This window comes from Falco rusticolus, chromosome 15, assembly GCF_015220075.1.
Source record: "Falco rusticolus isolate bFalRus1 chromosome 15, bFalRus1.pri, whole genome shotgun sequence".
NCBI lineage: Eukaryota > Metazoa > Chordata > Aves > Falconiformes > Falconidae > Falco > Falco rusticolus.
The window spans coordinates 17,752,123-17,773,644 of record NC_051201.1 but is presented as its reverse complement, the minus strand read 5'-3'; the positions used below and the strand labels follow the sequence as shown (position 1 = coordinate 17,773,644).

General features: G+C 38.7%; 1 protein-coding gene across 7 annotated transcripts in view; it reads right to left on the bottom strand.

Moving 5' to 3' along the window:
- CHD9 (chromodomain helicase DNA binding protein 9) overlaps nt 1–21,522 on the bottom strand; it is a 91,511-nt gene that overhangs the window by 44,697 nt on the left and 25,292 nt on the right. For 4 of the 7 annotated variants that reach the window (XM_037408675.1, XM_037408674.1, XM_037408676.1 and 1 more), the window contains 2 exons: nt 11,355–11,692; nt 1,350–1,461 (listed from right to left, as the gene is read on the bottom strand). In XM_037408675.1, coding sequence (XP_037264572.1) covers nt 1,350–1,461; nt 11,355–11,692 — 450 coding nt within the window. Of the gene's footprint in view, nt 1–1,349; nt 1,462–11,354; nt 11,693–12,146; nt 12,219–12,584; nt 12,805–12,920; nt 13,150–21,522 lie in introns of those variants that run through there. The other 3 variants (XM_037408677.1, XM_037408678.1, XM_037408680.1) reach the window with 3 other exon arrangements.

Below are 21,522 nucleotides of genomic sequence, written 5' to 3'. Positions count from 1 at the left end.
GATACTCCCTGTTCTCCTCACACTAGAACTGAAGACGACCCTCGTCATGCTAAAAATCAAATATCAAAAAACCCAAAGACAATGAGAAAAAACAAAATACCTTTAAGTCTTTTGAACTATATCTGTTGGCCTACAAATCTATACCTATCTGATTACTGAACACTATTGATAAGTTACAGTACTTCAGAACCAGCAAAACTGCCATCACCTCCTTCAGCGTACTAAATGGACATTCTATACCAAGACAAATTCCCTGGGAAATAAATAATTTCACATTCCTTTCCAGGTAACCTTCATCTAAGACAAACTATCATTTAAGTTAATAAAAAGTCATTCTGAAAAATTGCTTCTGATCTTCCCCCCCCTCCCAGCATTATCACCAGTGAAATACTAAAGGTCAACTCAGTATCTCGTAACTGTTTTCTGACATTGTCATCAAATAAGGCAATTCATTTTTACTCAACACCACCTTATTTCAAATATTGATTCCATCTCTGTGGATGACACCGCCACAGGATAAAAACCTGTGCACTTCCAGCGTATAACCTTACTTTTAATGGAGTTTGCCCTAAAGTAAAGTTGTAATTCTGCTCCTAAGATACACATAAACAGGATATTATCTCTTATGAACAGTTCATACTTCTTTGCGGATAAGTTTTGTAAACAATTAGCTATGCTACTATTATACCAGGGCAATTATGAAAAAACTGCAGAAAGAGTTACAAGTGAGATACTCCTCGAGGGAATGATTCTACCACTTCATCTCTTGATCTGGCACTTCCTTCAGAAGTATTCCACACGCAACTAGAGCCTATCAGCATATTGATCATCGCTGCCTTCAAATCCAAGATTATAGGAAACCAATTCTTTCAGTTTCTACAGAAGCAGAACCCAGAAAAAACAGGAAAGCTTGAAACAAGCTTTTTAAATGTTCTCAAAGAGCCAGTTTCACTGCTAAGTGCCCATACCATTAGGCAATCTTTGCATTTTCCTCGTAAAGTCAGCCCAAGTAAGGATCAGGTCTAACTCAAGGTCAGCTCAATAGATAAGCACCTGCAGTCTCAAATCTATGGAACTCTGCACTGAAATGGAACAGGTACCAGCGGGGCGTTGACGTCCCTTTACAGAAAGGGGACTCAACCTGTAGGATTTTCTGATTTTCAACTGGGAAAAGCTGCTGATAATGTACGATAATGAAAATGATAATACCTATGAGAGACAGACAGCAGTGAGAGAATAACTGTCACAGCGTCACAAGGAGTGTAACTACTTGGAGAGATGGGAAAAAAAGAGACCTGTAGAAGTAACAACACGTACAAATTTAAAAGGGAAAAATTCTGACTACTTACCTGTGAGTCTTCATCTTTCAATGGCCGCTGTGTAGTCTGCTTAGCATCAGACAATTCATCTGAAGATTCATTTTTTCTTTTCTGCTTCTTACCCAGTGTGATGATTAGCTTTCTGTTAGGGAAAAAACCCAACATCAAAGTAAATGCCGTATACTAGTCTACTTAATTTCAAGATTAAAAGTAATGCTGCATCGATTAGCAACTCCCATGTTTTTCTTAATACAAAACTCAGGAAGCACCGCTGACTGAAGAAGGAAAAATGTACCTCCGAACAAAAAGGTACAACTGTACAGTAGACAGTATTTTCTACTACCGCTACTGAGTTTCTCTACAGTGAAGCAGTTACCTTACTATTGCAAACTCCTCTGCATCATACGTATTTTAAATCTATACATGACTAAGACAGATGCAAAATCCAATATTTAACCGACAACGGTAAACTATACAAAATTAGCATAAATACCATGTGCAGATGATGACAGTAAGTGATTTATCATAAAACCCCCACTATTATGAAATGTATCTTCTCTTATTTTTACATAAAAAAGTTAGCTATAGACAATGATCCAAAATCATTCAAAGCTGTCTGACATGCAAAATGTTTATGTTTAAATAAATCACTCAGTGGTAAAAATGCATGAATCCTTTTTGCCTCTAAAAGAAAGAAGTAAAGAAGCAGCTGTATTCAAACTCCAGTAGTTTTATCTGTAAGAAATCCTAGAACATCTCAGAATATGTTAAGAACCAATATTATCTTGGATAAATTCATTAAATTCTAATGAAAAAGCACCAATTATTTCGTTGTTCAGATTTAAAGGTCACGCTGTAAATCACAGTATCAAATCATTTGACTTGTTTTTAACTAAAGGGTGTCAAAATATTTATTTTTTCCTATTTGAAATGTGCCAAATACTCCTCTTTAAATATGTTTTCAGCGGCATCATTGCAGAATGATGACAAACTATCCAGTAAAATCCACAGATAAAGAGCTGTCCTAAAATATATATTTTGTATAGTATCAATCATCAAAACTGTGTAACAGAAAATAAGGTAACTGTTCCAGCATACAAGCCTCTTCTGCTATTTTACAGAACGCAAGACTTCACACAGACAATAAAACTTATTTTACATCCAATACATTGGCCACCTGAAAAACTGCTGATGAGAAGGTAGTGGTTGTAACACTTGTATCTCATTTGCTTGTCTTTGCAAGTGTCCCAAGTGAGAGAACTGTCACATATGTACCAGGTCCAAAGTAACAGACCGCACAGGAAATGAAAATCTTAAGAATTACCAAAACACTATGGATAGTTTAAGCAACATGGCTTACAAAGTATCACAGGCATATTTTAAGAAGCAATGAACTTTTTCATTGGTTTTTAGTATGTAATCACTAGGCACCTTCAGTGGAAAGGTAAAAAAAAAAAAAACCAAAAAAACAACCCACCAAAGAAACCAAAGAAAACATTTTCCACTGCTGTATTTTTCTAGTATGAACTGAATGACACTGACGAATGCATGTTGAAATTAAGCTGCAGTAAGCATAATCACAGATCTGCTTGTTCACAGAGCTGCTGACTGAGAAGAAAAGACTGGTCCTCAAGTCACTGCTTTTCATTAGGTGTTCTCAGCTTAATTATTACTTAGAAAACATGTTTATAATTGCAGAAAATAATTTCAACATGGAACACACTGGCTTTCCTACTGTCTTCAAGAGTAGTATGGGAGCTTTTTTCTCCTCACATTTCAACCTCTGATTTGGATTCTTTTTTCCTTCTTTAAGACTGTTGGATGCTAGGGTATTTGTCCAAGATAACTCTTCCTGGTGATGGACTTGGATAAAGCACTTTTCCCATTTTCATCTCACTTTGTTTCATAGAAATTAAGTGTTACATTAGCACTTGTCAGCTAATATGTCAAATTAGCTAATATATTCCAAAGTGACGCAGACAAGGCGCACTGTGATTGAACTTCTGAGCTTGTTAAATGGAACTGTAGATATAAAATTTAACATGGATTTAAAGGGAAAGCCAATAAAACTTTTGAGCGAGAATACCTTCGAAGACCAGCAAATTTGTGAAACAGCAGCTATCCCACAAAGATCCTGGTTTGCATCTTTTGAGTTTGGGGAAAATATTAAGAGGTATCATGTATGTTTTCCCTGCTCTTAAATTCTTCCCATTGCATCCACTTCTGGCCTTTGCTAAAGAGAGGATACTAGCCTAGATGAAACTCTGGTCTCAACTGGGTATGTGCTCTTCTAAACTTTATCCATATGTTATTAAGTGCAACAAGCTGTGCTGATTTCTACCCATCCCTTGCTGATCTTTTAATTGAAATAACTGGACATAGAGTATATTCAATCCAGTGAACTCACATACCATAATGTGTAAATAATTATTTTTTGACCACTAAGATTCCAAGTCTTCTCTGATATGGAGCAAAAGCATTAAAGGCCTGATGGATGTATGGTATGTAGAGATGATAGTGAATGTGATACACATATTGATTTTTAAATGAACAACAAGACTACTAACAACAAAGAAAAAAGGATAACTACACGTTCTTTCATTAAATAAGTGTTGAGATACAAGTCAAGCTGGAACAGGTCTCTGGAGGACATCTGGTCCCTACTCAAAGCCAACTTCAGAGTTCTTTTATGTTGCTCAGTCCAATCCAGTTCTTATTTCCAAGGCTGACACCTCCCTCGGAAACCCATTCCAAATTTTGAACCTCTTTGTGTAAAATGGCAGAATAAAATGTTTCACATAAATGCATGTTGCTATATTAAGCATTTATATCCATGCAACCACAGTTCAGCCTCATTTCATGCACTACTGCCTAATATTTTAGGCTCGAGTTCCTTTTGGATTCAAAAAGCCCATGGCCACGACTATTTTACTATGAGTTGTAGTGGCATCCATCAAATAACAGAGGATTTTAAGGACATTCTGGTATAGAATATAGGTTTATTTTATGATTAGACTGCTCTCTAGTTACACCTTCCCCTGCACATGTTTTCCTCTTCTCCTCTGTAGTTGTAGTCCCTCCCTCGTGTTCAACTCCTGCTCTGCCCCTGCAGTCTTACACATCATGTTCGACTTCTCTGTCAGCTTTTGTGTCTTATCTTCATCTTGTGTTGCCTACTCCCTGTACTTCTCTTCACAAGCATCCTCCTGAATATTTTTTTTTTAACATCTTCTCTACATGTTGCAGATCAGAATGTTTCCTCCTTTATACAGATACGGTGCCAATGTGAGGAATAAATGCACAGTTTCACTTCTTTCTGATCCAGTGCCCAGAATCACAATGCTCCTTGCTATCAAAGTTTCTGAACGACAGTATGGTGCTAAAGTCACGCGTTTTTATTAGTAAAAATGCAATCTGCTCATATTTTGGCCCAAAACCTCTAAAAAATCTGCTATGTGAAAACAATGATTTTCAGAAGCTTGTAAACTGGATCAGTTCTGTGAAAATTTTTCATTGAGAGCACAAGTTCTCTTGCCAGTTTATAAATTTCTGCATGAAAGCACGAAGATCCTTGGCTAAAATCCCTTTTCCACCCCGAAACAAACTGTTCTGAACAGAAACTATCTATTCTGTTTCTATGAAAAGGAAACGGCACACTGCAGACACAGAATAAATAGTATCACTAGACTCCATTCCAATTTCACCTTCTCTTGCCTTTTCAAATTTAAAATGCATCTTATTACATAACATCTAGAAATACTTTAATGATTAGACAGCATAAGATTCCTTATATATGTATTTCCTCCTAGAAGGAGAAACTAAAGATCTTGAGAAGCTTATACCAATGGAAAAAATTTAAAAGAAGCTGTCTTATGAGCCATTATTACTTCTGACCCTTAGCATAAGGCTCTTAACGTGGTTTAGATCCATAAAACTGCAAGACATTAAGTACCAGCAAGACCACCAGGAACCACTACTTGAGAAGCATTGCAACTTTTTCTTATAAATTAAGAACCACTAAGAATCTGCTCCCTTCCCACCCTTCCATTTGATAGCAGAGAATGTGATGGAAGAATTGTCAGTACTTTGAAGAGCTTTTAAATTCCAAAGAACGGTTTTCAAAACCTTCCAAATAGTAAACATGGGGAAGTATTAGAAAGTAAAGAAAACCAGCAAATATTTATTAGGCTTGTAAAGAAATAGTAAGTATTGTTGGCCTTCAATGCATGCCTTTAATAAATCATTTCACTTCAATTTTCCCAAAGCAGAGAAACACCAAATAACTAATTATTAGCGTCCAAAGCCCTCTCCTGACTATTTGAATTTGCAGTCAAAGCACTGTGTTATATTACTAGCCATGGTCATCAACAGCATTTGTACGCTTTTAGCACTAAAAACTTAGCTAAGTCTTATCTATTCGCAAAATACAAAGCCAATTATTTTCTTGACAACACAGCGTATCCTCTTGGAATGAGAGTTAAACTAGTGATATAAAAACTGTTGCTCTTATTCTTTCAGCATATATTTAATACATAATACTAACACACTAAAATTAGCCACTATCTCCTCCAGTTATAGTTCAAATTAATAACTTTTGGATTGTGCACAGATTTTTAAAACACTCCTAGAGTCTTACTGGAACCAACAGCCATGAAGCTCAGACAACACTGGAATACGGATGTAAGAGAACAAACAAGCGTTTACTTATTTACTTGATAAGGCCACGCTATTTTGCATTCATATATTTTGCAGTAGAAACTTAAAAGACTCTGTAACTCAGACCCAACTTATGCATTAAAACTAGAACCTGGGAGCAGAGAGACCTTCACCAAGGAGTCACAGCTCAGTGCATGCAAAGATATCCCAGAAGGATGATCAAATTTGTAGTCTGTGTGCATTTTCTGATCATGACAGAAGTTTAAGATCTAACAGAACAAAAAGACTCAGTGAGCATCTCCTCCCTTTGTGCACAGGCCTATTAGCCCACATTTGCTTGACTTACATGAAACAAAAGACAACGCACGATGTCTGCCTTTAGGTAATTCACTTCTGAGTTCTGGCATTTAAATTTAAATGATAGAGGACCAGCATAACAGGTGAATCACTGGCTTTCCACACAGGTCCCCCCACCATGTCTCCTGCTGCTGAGTTCACAAAGGTTTCAAACCATCTTAACACCACCATATCAACAAACGATTGCATCAGGATTTTCTGTCAGGGTCTTAGGTCCTAAAAATGCTCTGTCTTGTAAACAATACATGCCATGAGAGACCTGCTTCAAGGCAACAAGGACATTTACTGATCTGAGTAGTGATTAAGATCACACAGGACTTGCTGCATTCATTACTGCCTAAAGTAAGGGTTAATTAAAAAAAAAATTAAAATAATCTACCATTGGTCTTCTAGCACATGAAATAATACAGCTATTTCTGATAACCAGAAACGGTTCTGAACTTAAGGACTACCACCCTGAATCAAACATCTGTAAAAAATTCTTAGGATTGGGGGATTTATTTATTTAAACTATGCAGTAATAAAAAAAAAAATCCTATCCTAAATGCAGTCTACTGATACTGTCCTTTACATCACCAATGCAGAACTGCTGCTTTTCATCAGGACCATGATATTTAATTTTATGTTTGAGTAGGTGGGAATACATTGAGAGCTATAAAACCTAAATGCCAATCTACTTTTTTGAACAACAGAATGTTCACAAACTCATAATTCTTCTATCCTTCATATGAAGTGTTAAGAAGTAGATTTTTTTCGTTTAAATATGCATGACCTTACATGGAAGAAACAGAATTATAACCAGTTAGAAAAAGCTTATAAATGGAAACAAATGCTATGCAAAAATATTAAGGGCTTAAATGATTCCTAAACATCAATGCACATAGCCAGGCTCTGAAAAGTGGTTCTGCAGTTCTCAGAAATACTGTCAAGTAAGTTACCTTTGAAGATTTAACTTGATCAGTATATCAACACATAAAGCAAACTGGTTACTTAATTTGGTAACAGTAAATATATTATACATGCATTCTTCTAATAATTTGTCATAAGTTTACAATGTTCTTGGTAATAACAGAATTCAGTCGTTTACCTTCACCAATGCTTACAGTACAGAAACTTTACTAATTACTGAATCCAGTTCTAAACCATCTGACTGAAACTAACAAGCATTATTTCTTTGACTTCAAGAGGTCAGAGGATTAAAAAGCTTAATGCCCACCTTTAGAAAGGAACTACAGCCTGCCTAAAAAGAAACTGCTAGTAATTTATAACTAGCAATGGTAAACTGTAAAGAATCATGCTGTAATTTTTTTCAGTACACTTACATCTCAATAGAATCACTAAGGAAAATGTAAACACTTAACATGAAGCCGCCGAACACATACCAATTATGTTTAATAAAAAAAAAGCCAGGGGATGATGACACACACACACACGACACTGATGGATGACAGGATGGGATGACTTAAAAAAAATCATCCTGTCGCCTGTATCCCCTAAATTCAGAAACAGCAGCGAAAACTCATCTTGATCCTAGATGAGGCCTACTCAATTTCAGTGAGAACTGCATTACTTTTAAAAGCACACTTTTTTTTTTTTTTTCCTTTTCCTACTGCCGGCTACAAGGTAATTTTACTTATCAAGGTCTGTTCAGCAACTACTGTTAAAGCTAGAGATCAAGGATGTAGAACCTATCATTTTCACAGACTGACAACTGTGTAACTCTGCAAATTCTCCTCAAAAGCAATGCAGGAGGTGCTACACAGGACATGCTACAGAGACAGGACCCTTCTAAGATTCCAGTGAGGTCTGCAATCACCAAGAGCTTGCTGAGTGCTGGATTAGAGAAGGTATAATTGTGCCCATATTGGATAGGCTATGTTTGATGCTAGCAGTGATGTCAAAGATCAGATCAAAGCCAGTCTCCAAACACTTCCCAAAACTAAAAAAAAAAAAAATAATAATAAATGCATTTCTCAGCAGTTCCTGCTCTTTCAACTCTATACTAGCCTACAATCAAACAGGAATCACCTGAAACATGCTTCTGCCCAGATCTTCCCAAACACATGTAACTCCGCACCACCTCCCGCACCAGCGTGGCTCTCAGAATCCACACTGAATCGGGACAGCTAACCATTACTGCAAGTTAAAGGTGTCTGCTACGGAGAACACTGAAAAGAAAGATGCTCATCTGGGATGGACATATCACAGCGAAACGGAAAGACAAAGGCTTGTTCTTTTTTTATTACAGATCTTTATTGGCTGTAAGGTTTTACTCATGATGTTACTGCTTGTAGAAGAATTACAGTTGAGAACAGTTTATAACTGTTGGAAATTGTTTATTTATCTTTTTTTACTGTCTTGCGAGTTTCTTTTTGTGCTTAAATGCAAACAATATCATAAATACAACCTGACTATTTTTTTAGTTGTTCTCTTTATTCAGTAAAGAAGAAAAAAAAAAGTAATTTTTTATTCCAATTTTGAACCAATCTCAAAAATCCTTAATTCCAGAGAAAACAAGAAATTTTCATAGAATTGATATCCTCCCCTTCCCCTTGCCCAATACAACACTTGGGTTCTAAAGGTATTATTTTATCATGGCAACATTTTCTTCCAAGATTTAGCCCGGGTTTGTTTCAAGGCAGAGAAAACCAATGTAGCAACCCACACATTTAAAATCCCAATCCTATTCTGACATAATAATTTCCAGGATGTGCTTAGACTCGTTAAGAAGTATTTTCTTAAGCATGTAAGATAGGAAGAAATCTTTAGAAGCATTGTTGAACCTTCTAAGACCCTTACTATTTACTGGATTTAATTTTGTTCTTCTCTAAATAAAACAAATGTTATTAATTACACTTTTTTTTAACCAGTTGTGAAATGACAAGCATAGCCACTCCATAGTAAATGCTCTTATATAAGATCAATAGATACATCTGCATAGAGAAGAGTCTGGTAAGATTACCCTTTAAAAAAAAATAATCAAGGCCTTCCTGCAATTACGGCTCTTCAAAACCACTGTAGCAGATGTTGTTGCTAAACAGTTCGTATTTTATGTATTTATATAAATAACAAAAAACAGTGATAACCCAACATAACAACAGACAAAGCTGTCTGGATGCCTCAAAGCATTTGATTTACTGCTGCCCACCAAAATACGCAGAAATTCTAAAACATCTGTAGCATGTGGCTCTAGAAGACTCTCTTCACTGCCCTTTTCACTGCCCTTTAATAGGATGACTGCTAAAATCTTTAGAGACATGTCCCACGTAGCTAAAGCAATACTGGGCAGCATGATAAACAGAACGCTGACTAGAGCATTAGTTGATTAAACTGGTAAATAATGGGGAGGCAAATCTGCACAGCTCAATGCAAAATTATGAAACGTTGACCATGCATAATTATATGGGAGTCACTCTACCAGCTTCACTGTGCTTTGGTTCAAGCACAAATACCACGATTAAAAAACACAGTTCGAGAAACATCTCTTTCTCAGCTGGCACCGTCTCATGAAATCTTGAAAACTGATCCTAACTGATGTGCACAGCTAAGTGTTTCATGAACACAGAAAACTGAACGCAGAAATATAAATTGACGGTAACAGTTTATTTCACTTTTCTGATTAAAACCAGTAAATGTATTGTGGGAACTATGTAGTTAAGCATAAGGACGATACTTTGGCAAGTTTTGTTAATTATCCAAAAGAATGAATAAAAAGGACACTAAAGGCAATTCACATAAAGCTTCAGGAAACCAACACAAGCTAAACAAGAGTGTGTAAGCTTTCCGATTAGACAGACCCACCAAATGTCTGTTACAGAACAGAAGTAAATTCAGAAACACAAAAGTGAAATCAGCTTTGGAAGTACACATCCAAAATCCCAATTGAAACACGACGGAGGAAAAAAAGGAAGCACTATACAGTGTGCTAAGCAGTGCTGTAAGCAGCACTCAATGCTAGCCCACAACCAGGAGGGAAAAAAATTAAAACCATGAAAGTTCACGTCAAGAATGAAGTTGAGTTTAAAGCAGTAACCTTTACACTACAGCATAACTTCTCCAGGAAGTTGTTTACTTTGAACATATAAGAAAAACACTGATCTTGAGGAGGAAAAAAAAAAAAAAAAAAAAGAAAAAGAAAAAGCAGAGAAACAGGCTGATTAAAAGAACATTCATTTCTGCTCCGTATACATTAGGATATACATATGTATATGAGACATTTAAATTTGGAGAGATATGCCAGTTAATATTTCCGTTACCGCAAAAAGAGCATGTTCATAAAAAATAAAAATCAGACTGTAGCGAAGATTTCCATTCCAAGTTCTGACTGACATACTTAACATCATCAATTACACACTTTCCTTTAAAGGTATACAGGAGAACTGGGTTAGCTCTTGAGCCAGAAGTTGGGCCACCTACTGAATCCCTTGGAGCAAGCACCTTAAACCAAGGTATCCACCCAGCTTGACCCAACTGAGTCTGCAAAATTTTTAAGAGGACAGATTAAAATGATATGACTGAAGATTACCAAGTGCTTACAACGCAAATTTCCCAATATGCACTTCACTCTTGATACATGCGGTATCTGTAAGAATACTCACTTGCTAACAAGTTCATTAAGCTTCCAGTTCCTCCCTGTGCAGTTTATCATGCACACTGTATTAATGCCAAAACCGATAAAAGACAGCATTTATAATATCAGATAAACTTAATTTGGAGTCGGAACCGATTACAACACTAGATGAAAGATACTGTGGCCTTGTCTCTGCCTCAAAGCAAGTACAGAATATTTCAGATTATGAGTTTAAAATAATTCCTTTCAAAAGGACAGTCCTACAATCATTTTATCCAAACAGAAAACAGGGCATTCTTGTTCCTGAATGAGAGAGTCCACACATGGACTTAATCAAGAAGATTTTTGTGTAGGCAGGCAGCAGAGAACATTTTATTATCAGTAAGCAGTTTTCACTTTAATCAAGGATTTAGAGTTCAAAGAGAAGTAAGAAAACACTTCATTCTACTTACCCAATTTTTGTTTTCTCTTTAATTTTGGATGAGGAACCAGTTTTCGGCTTTTTGCTCTCTTTGTCCTTTGGTTTGGATTTAACTTTTCTACCCTTCTTCTCCTCTTTTCCTTCAGCTGAAACACTGGGGAAGTTTTCAGGACTCATTACCCGTGGAATGTTTCTCTCTCCTCTCTCTTTTGCTTTTGCAATCGCTTCGGATATTATGCGATTTGCCTTCTCTTGTTTACTTTCTGAGTCTGCTTTTTTCTTCTGCTTCTTTTCAGACATTGCCCTCACCTGGGTATTCTGCAACTTAGTACATGATCCTGAACCATCAGTCTTCTTGGAAGAAGGAGGCTGTAGCGGAAGACAAAAAGTAAATAAAATCACCTTATTTTAAGAATGTAAGCACTTCTTGAAAGAAAAAGTACAAATATTTTTCATGTGGGTATGCATTTCTAAAAAAATTAAAGCGGCAGGGACTCACGCAGACGCAAAAAAGAAGGAATTCTGTTTATACCACAGAATGGCGTGGGTTTCAGAATAACTGCATCAATTCTGGTTTTGAATAACCAATCCACGTACTGGAAAAAAAAAATCTGCAAAAAATATCTAAAAATTCTCTCAGCGTTCCTTCCACCTCTGCAGTTAAGAGAAACCAATGCTTAACCTTTCCGGCATTCCCATACGTTCGGCACAGTCTCCAACATCTCCCATACATGTCCTTCTCTTAAAAGGCGAAAAAGCAAAGAACTCCCGAAGGTAACGGCATCAGTGTTTGACCTTTGTAAGATACCGGGACCACAGTTACCTTAGAGCAGAGGAAGGATCTGCCAGACTAACTCAGTGCTACACTGAACAGATGCTCGAACAAAATCGAGATAAAAAAACCAAAAAAACAGAACCCCAAAAAAACAACAAACAAACCATAAAACCAAAAGGAAAATCACGCAGCTGTACATTCATAAAAAAATCAGAAAGAGGTGTTTCTTTTATTTAGAGCAGTAAGGTCAGTGTCTTACAAAACGTGACTCGCTTTTATTGGGAGGTTTTTAATCACTGTTTCGTCGAGGCGGAGAGTTGTTTACACTAGGAAGGCAATACCCAGATTATCTGCCTCTCCTTCCAGCAGGCTAGGAGACATGTTTTTGCTTCCCTCCCCTCCCCCCTTCCCCTCCGAGGAATGGCAAGAATTTCCTATTCAAACAGACAAAAAGCCCAGCAGATAACAGTTACGTTACGTTCTCACCCGTAAATGCGCCTCTGCCTACAGCACGAAGAAAAGCCACCGGGAATTTCCACACACATTTTCTGGCCAAAGCCCGGGCACTTCCCCGGGCACCTTTTCTCTACGCGCCTCACCGGGGGCTGCCGCGCGGCGGGCGGGACCGCTCGCTGAAATGCCACCTGAAGGCCTGCAGGCTCCAGCGAGTCACCCGGCCCCGGGAACACGGCAACGAGCTCAAGATGGCGATGCAGCACGGCTCCCGCCGCAGCAGCCAGTAATAAGGAAGGTTATTCAATCCCATTAGCCTTTTAGCCCAAAGAACCCCTCCTCCTCCCACTCATTCAGGCTTTCACTTACCCTTCCTCTTGGCCTCTTCACTGAAGACATTTCTGGCGTCAGACAAAGGCTTGCCCTCTGCTTTTTCAGCACCCCAGGCAGTGCTCAAGAGAAAAGCATTGAAAGAAGATTGCTAAATGGCCTATTTAGGGAGCCGCAGCCGAGGTACGCGCAAGCCTCCACAAACACGCGTTGCGATTTACCAACATCGCCCTGCCCGGGCGCGCCGAGCCGCCGATCCCGCCGCCCGCCCGGGCCCGGCCCGCCCGCCTCCCCGCCACGGCGGGGCTCACCGGGGCTGGCAGGGCGCGGACCGCCAGATTCCGACAAAGCACCCGAAGAAACGAATGCACAAAGCATCAAAATGCATCGGCGTGAATATTAGAGATGTCGTTAAAAATACCGACTCCTTCTGCGGAAGTAGGCCAGCAGATGGTGCTACCCGTTATTATTCCATTAGACTCTGCAGTTTAACCCCCGACGGGCTGCTCTTCCCTACATGTGGCCCGGGCATTAACCCTTGCTGCCCCGCTCCCGCGGCCCAGGCTGGCTGGCAGGGGGAGCCGTGGGAACGGGGGGCTTTGTGCCCTGCATTCACCCCGACTGTGCACCCCCACTTCTCGCAACGGGCGGGGGGGGGGCCCTGCCTGAGCCCTAAGTCTGCACCCTCAAACATACCTGCCTCCCCAACATACCTTTTTTTTTTTTTTTTTTTTTTTTTAACACTGACTTCATTACTATAAGCTAACCGCGAAGGTGTATATATATATATATATGTATATATATTCCATATTCTCCCCCAGCAAAGGGGAGCGCCCCCCGGTGTGACCCCTCTGCCCCGCGCAGGGCTCCTTGCCATCGGTGCCTCCTCACCGACAGCCACCGGCTGCACAGCAAACTCCACTCCGAGGTCGGCTTAAAGTGCTGTGTTAAAATATCAGACAAGTTTTTAAATATGGGTTGTCAACAGCTCAAATAAAACCAAAAAAGAAGGCATGATCGGTCTTTTTGACGGGTTATTGAAATAAAGCCAAGGTGCTTTTGACAGCGTAGCTCTGTCCTAGCAATACCTTTTATTCTCAGAAGCCCGCTACAAGAGAATAAAGATCAGAATTTTATGTGTTTTGCTTCATATATATTTATACATTTATTCTGTGATCTATATGTGTTTTTCCATAGAAAATTTACAATGTTGCAAAGACTCTGAGATTGTTGATTAGGCCTTACACTTCATCAGAATTTCACTTCTGTTTAATTTAAAAATGTACCCATTGAAAACACTATTGGTACTAATAGGTGACATAGATTCCTTTCTTAACAATACTGCTTAAATTCAAAGATATTTCCACAAATATTTGGCTTAATTACAGGGACAATTATTAAGTTTTAATTTTACTTTTGAGAACTCTAGCCAAGATGCTTCTCCATTATAGTTACAGTAGCTATAACAAATTGCAGTGGTTTATCTTTAGGGTTATTTTTTCATAACTCAGTAAAAATGCTAAATAATGTACCATTTTGCATTTTGCGATCAGCCAAACAAAACCAATATTCCTAATGTACTCTTGGTCTAATTTCAGCTCTAAGCCAAATGCTACTAAAGCCAGTACGGTTAGAGGATTTTTAAAAGAAATTGGTATGTCCTTCCACATTCCTGGACCAGAAACAAACAAAAATTGCCTAATAATTAAGTGGGCGATATAGAAATGGTGGCTTTTTCGTAATTCTTTTGTAATAATCTTCCTACATATTTTATTCCTTTAAAGCAAAGTTTCTTAGGCTACTTCTCCTCAGAGCTCAAAGCTGCTTCCCAAGTTACTCCTCAACAACTTCTACTACTTCCTTACTGTAGAATTGTGAGTATGCTGGGCTACTCTATGTTTTAATTCGTCAGGCTGACCCTCTGCTTCTTGCTCTATACTACTGCTTCTGTTTATGTCTCCTGCACTGCACAAACAGTAAGCTATTTGTTTAAAAAAAACCCACAAACAAGATTATTTTTTTTTAATTGTGCTATGACATTTTTAACCATGTGGAAATCACATTCATATGAAGATGCAGGAAGGCACCAGCCAGCCATTCTAAGCTAAATAAAGCTGCCACGAAACCTTCATCAAGGAAGCCACTGTTGTCACAAAAATCAAAACTGGAAATTAACACTAGCGTTTTGAGATTAGACTAACCAGAAATATGCTTGCACGACAGAGGACGATATCCAAGTGTCTGCAGCAACCAAAGCAACAAATATCCTCTAATTCAGCAGAGGTCTTTTATTCTGATGATCATTTCATGCTTCCAAAAAAATGTGTGGCTATAAAATAATTAAGCAGTTATAAACCATCATGCACACTGAAAGCAATTTCAAAAGCTACGTAGCATCTACGACAAAAAGGACAAAGCCTTTTGCCATGCCAAAAATACCCCTCCCCCTTACTGAGAGGGGATGCAGATCAAGCATCCTAAAGGAGACCATATCCTTTCGCCAACCGCTTACAAAGCCATTCCATCTATCAGCATTAAGAAATAAATTCTTAACTGACCAACATACAGGAGGAGGTGGAAAGGAAAACCCTGAGGCAGCCACATATTTAAAAACTAAAGATCTTATTTGGAAAAATAGCTTTTTATTTTTCATGGTTGCAAAGATAATGAACCAAATATAAATGAACATAAGCAATGCAATGTTGTCTTGAGTCTGCACGCAGAGGTATCTGCTGCTGCTAATAGCTTTGCCAAGCAGCAGCCGAGTGCGATGAACAAGCCTTCCGTCAGTTCGCCACTGCTCCCCGCAATCCTGTGGGCAGCAGGGAAACTGGCAGGAATCACATCAAATCCATGCTACTGCTGCCGCCTGCAAAAGCCATTAGCAGCAGCAGGTACAGGCCGCACCGCTGTCCACACGGAAGCGCTAGCCCTAAAAAATACTGAGGGTGGAACAGATAAGACAACAGCTGTAGACCTCCCCACATATGCCCTTATTCACAGCAGCCAGGGGAGCATCTTCTCAGCAGCCTTCAAAAGAATTTGACATGCTGTCTTGCAGCAGTAGAAGGAACACCACACGCCTGAATGGTATCTTAATTAAACTGACGTAAAAACAATCCAGTTACCAGACAATATTGAGAGGCAGAATCATGACAGCAGTCTTCCCAACAGCTAGCAGTACTCTGCTGAGCTGGCTTTTCATAGAAAGGCATTTCTTCAACATTTTGTTGTGGTTTGCATAGGACGTGCATTCGAAGGCCTCTACTGGCGTAACAGTATTTCTCACAGCAAGGACACAAAACTGTCCTCAATGCTTGCAGACACTGGGGTTTTTCCCCCCTCAAAGGCCTAAACCCATTTTAATTTGCTCCACAATAACCAATAGTTTCTTCACATCCTCTGCATATCACTACAAAGGAAGCCCCAGCAAGGTGGCAAGTTTAACATAGAGAAAGCTTCTACCTCCCAGAAAACCCTCCCAAATCCTGCCTTACCAGTTCCATAAGGAAAACACTGCTTCACTGTAAGAACACCTTTCTTGCAGTAAGTATGGCCATTCACGATAGACAAATATTACTTCCAATTCTGCCTGTGCGCAGAATCTTTAAGACCAAGTATCTCTCCTGAGTTGCATCCATTCTCTATATGCTCCAAGGACTGGTAATGTCCTTCCCTGCAATTTTCGTTGAGTCACACTGTCATGATTTACTTAGACAAAACACACTTTTAAAATTATTTTCACCCAACTACTCACCCAACCCAAACAGCATCTACCACTAAGTAGTAAATTATGACCCTGACTAGTCTAAAACAATAGAAAGCTAAGGTTTACATTTGCAATGACTTGAATGATTCTTTTATTTTGTACTAGTACACACCTGCAAGAAGATGCACATATAAAGTACCATATGCCTCAAGAGCGTAACAATTTCTTGCTATTCCACCAAGCCCTTAGGAAAATCAAGATGACCTTGGCATCAACCACACTGAAAGCAGCTAAAATTAGCCACCTGGAAACCTGATCTTCAGGCATGACCACATCATCTTTGTCCGTGTTTATTACTACACAAGGAATCCTTTTGTGCGTGTCAAGTCACCAAAAGAGCATCAGTATCACAACTCTAACAACAAATAAATGAATCGTGTAACTAACAATAATCAATAGCTGGGGGGGGGGGGGGGGTGCGTCCAAATTAGCGTCTCATTTTTTCTCATTACAATCACATCAAAATTTGAAAACTGCTGTTACTTTTCAGCTGCTACAGTGAAAAATTTCGAAGGAATATCCATCCATCATTTGAATTATAAATTGTATTTAGGAATGCAATTTTGAAAAAAATTGCATGAACTCAGCTCAGTCACTTCTGAGTTCTATTCTAGTACTCTAGAACCCTTTTTCCTCTAGGATAGCCTGCATAAATAACTCTTCCAATGACTTTTTTTTAATGGCTGTTTCATAATTTAAAAAAACGTAGCTATAAAACACCCAAACAGGTATGAGCTCACACTCTTGACAGAGCCAATCTGTAGAAGATTCCTTACAGTATGACTGTGTGTCACCCCACATGGATGCAGAAAGGGAGCACCCTTTGTTGAATGGCAATCCCAGCAAAAGAAGTGGTTTTATTTAGATACAATCAAGTAAGATTTCTATGGTTAATCACACTACTTCTGCACAACCGATGGGAAGATCACCTAAACATGCAACAGGGTTTCTTTTCTCCAGAAAAAGTGCCTTCTTTTTTTTTTCCCTGTCAGAGTTCCTTCTGAATTCTGTTTTATTTTCTTGTTCAACAGTTGCCCACACCATCTGTTGGGATTGCTCTACAAAGCCAAGCGCACTGGCAAATGAAGATCCATGGGGTTCTATAACTTTTCCTTTCTCTCTGGTGCATATATGGAACTACTAAGAGAGACAATAAAGCACTCCAAATTGTGGTTCTTTCTATATGATGATAATACACTTCCTTCTTTTTCTTTCTTAGTATCATCGCTAATGAGTACCTCAGTGTTTAAGGGACACAGAATCTCAAAGACATACATATGTGAAACCTAACCTAAAAGAGACATGTTAGAGATTTAAAAAAAAAAAAAAAAAAAAAAAAAAAAAAAAAAAGAAAAAAAAAAGCATGGGCTGCAGGGGGGAAACCCACCTTTCCCATCTTCCCTATTTGTTATCTGTAATGTTGATAAATGAACGGCTAACAACTACAGCAATGTAGCCAGGCAACAGTTTTTATCTCTGTAATAGTCACTTCCAGAATGTAAATGTGGTTACGGTGATTTGTACCTTCCAAGACATTTAACGCCAACCTCATGACCGAATTTTAAATTTATGTGGAAATGAAAACATTAACATCAAGGTCAGCAACATTAAACTAGTCATGTTTCTAAGATGAAACAAGCACCTGCTTTACATGTCACACCCTTTCTACGTAGCTGTTCCTCATCCAAATGCTACAGAACCCAGTAATAATATCACTCATCATGTTTCACCACTTCTATAGCTAAGATGTCAGTTGTGATTAGTAGCTGCTTCTGAACCAGTAAGCCCCCGACTTACTGTATCTTTCACTGGGACAAATCAAGGCACTGTCCAATGTAACCAGATGCTGCTAACCTGGGCATGCTGCAAAGGCAGCGTTAGATGTTACACAATGAGTCTACAGCACACATAAGCTTCCATTCGGAAGACTTTGTTTGAATACTTTTGGGGGGGGGGGCTCAGTGCCAAATATAGTTAGCTTGTGTTCCTGATTATTTAGCAATGGTACAAAACCTGTGGGCAACTTTCACTAATTCTTAAAGGAGGTACTGTGTAATGGAGCCTATTAAATTGCCAGGAAATGAAAGAAATAGAGAACTTCATTCTGCTTGCTCTGCCAAGCTACCGCATTGGGTGGCATGTCAGTTTTCAGTGGCTTGGTGTTCTGGGCCCATCATGTACCCCCTTTTCTTTGGTTCTAGTCTGTAATGGTGAACACAGCTATCTGGAAAATGGCACACAATACTCATAAAAGCCACGTCCTCAGTGAAACTTCTGAGGTGCTGTTTTTCACAAGCGAAACTAGTAACACTGAGTACTTATACTGATCTAAGCCTGATGCGGTGCCTATCTCTGTTCCACCCGTGGGGTGGGGTCCCCAACAGAAATGCTGCTGTGCTTAACATGAGAAAACTGTGAGCTCTGATATATGAAAAGTGTCACACCAGTCAACTGGCATTGTGGATGCTCAACAGATTTGAACTACTAGGCTCAGACCAACTTCAGAGTCACGCCATACCTCTACCTTTACAGATTTTCTAAAGCGTTTAACACCCGTCTTAAGGGTCAAACTGTTTTGGTAAAAAAGTTACACTACCCTGTTTCTTTTCTGCACTCTTGACCCATCTTACCTTACTATTTTCACAATTATTTGACTCCTTAAAACACAGAGTTGACTTAATTCTGTCCTCTATAAAAAGAAAGTCAGGTTTCAGTTCACTGTTTGAAACAAGTCCTCTGTGTGCATCTAGACATTAATCTGTAAGATACTTCACTAAATACCTACAGGCAAGAAAAACAGACAGATCTTTCTGATTTAAAAATACTAGTCATCGCAGTTCAAAACTCCCAGGTAAAGCCCTACAAATATATTGATCCACTGAAATCTCACATCAAAGACATTTTTAGAAGGTACAGGTAATAGCTTCTTCTGAAACATGCCCCTGCTTTTACAATGAGAATATTTATTTAACAAGTAAAGCTGGATAGCTTCTGTAACCATGGGGAGTGGAATGCTGCAAAGCAGCAAAAGACAACACATCTTCCCAACTTTTTTTAAATGACCTTTTATACACAGAAAAATTTAACATTAATAGAAATGGCACTAATTTCTAGTCTTTCACAACCAAACAAATGTTGGTTAAAGTAATCTCTTACATCAGTAAGTGGTACTTCAAGAACCTGCTGAATAACAATACTGGAGAAAATCTGAGTAAGCTGTTAACTGTTCTTTTCTGTAGGAAACTTTGCATTCCCTCACAAGATTAAATTCAGTTTATCTTTGCATTATATTTTGTATCTGAAGTAGGGTGACTCCCTGAACAGATATTAGATGTAAATAAAAAGGGCAGCGAGGGATGCTAAAAGTAATTTTTATTACATATAAAGATCTGAACTTTTCTTCAGATAAATGTACTGAAACACGTCTCTTTTTGAATGCCTCTATGATTTCAAAAAGCAAGAAAACTTTTATTAAACTTGCGTCCTCCCTTAAAAAAAAAAACCAAAACCAAAACAAACCCAGTAAGAAGATACTTTCTTTCCTTACTTCAAGACTAATCCAGGGAACACAAAACCACATCACAAAATGGAAGCAAACAACAGGAAATCCCTAGATGACTTTTGGCTGGAGTAAGTTAAGAGTTTTGTTCTCCCCCTCCCCAAGGTAAGTCATCTTTTCAGATATTTTCCTGGGGTTATTTTCTGAGGCTTTGTAAAAGAGAAAAACAATATACAAATACATTATAAAACTGCAAGAACAAGCACCACACAAACAAATCATACGCACATGAAAATTTAATTATCCTGTAACAGAATGATTCAGTATTCCATCTTTCCGTTTGCAAACATCAGGTATCTTGAAAACATAACATAGAGCAACAAAATGTACCAAGCATAAGCTTCCTGTGGGCAAGATTTTCTATTCTTCCTGCTACTCTCTGCTGAATTTTTAAAAAGCGGATATAACAGCAACATGAATAAAGATGGCACACAAATGCCAGTATGAGTGTTGTTAACCACATCATTGCTCTTCAACTGTCTACAGAGCTCCGAATAGTAAGGTAGCAAAAGGAGCTCCCCAGACACCAGTGGACTTCTTCGTAATGCTCCTCAATCTAAATAATCCCTACGCCAATTAAACCCATGCCAGTCTACAAAATGCCACACATTTTGAAATTTAAAATCGCAGCACAGAGTAGTAGCCCATTTCCCACCCCTCCCCAGCTGTATGCTTCATCACTGGAGAGATAAGACATCTTCACGCAGTTATAGTCCAGATTAATTTACCCAAGTACAACATGCCACGGAGCTAAGTTTGTTCACTTCATCAAACCTCACTGGCTGCCCTGAGGAAACACGTTAGTAATACCTTCACCTGACCAGCCTCCTTCCCACGTTGCTTGATCTAAACCAAACCAGTTAAATACACTAAATGTGTCCGTCTGTCCGTTCCCCGCCCCCCCCCCCCCCAAGTGACAGAACAGTTGTCCCTCATACAGCAAGGAACACTTCTGTCCCTTATTACAAAGCCAGTCTTTGATAATCATACATTCTTTGACTAAAGACTTTCTTGTAAAAGATTTCACTTTAAAATATTTAGCTAGGTTGCTTTTTAGCTCTCAGGTTACAGGTATACATGCACATAAAAATGGAACAGCTGTCAGCTGTGGTTTAATGTGGCTTGCTTTTAAAAACAAACCAAAAAAAAAGGCTATACAACCATGCCATACAAGTCAGCGCATCTGCGCTTCCAAGCTCCTAGTAATTCCTAACCCACTGAGCAAATTTGAGTGAAATTAGGAGTACAGAAATCTCAGAGATGTTCTTATCTTACTGAGTGAAATGGAACAAGTTCAATCCTTCTTTGACCTC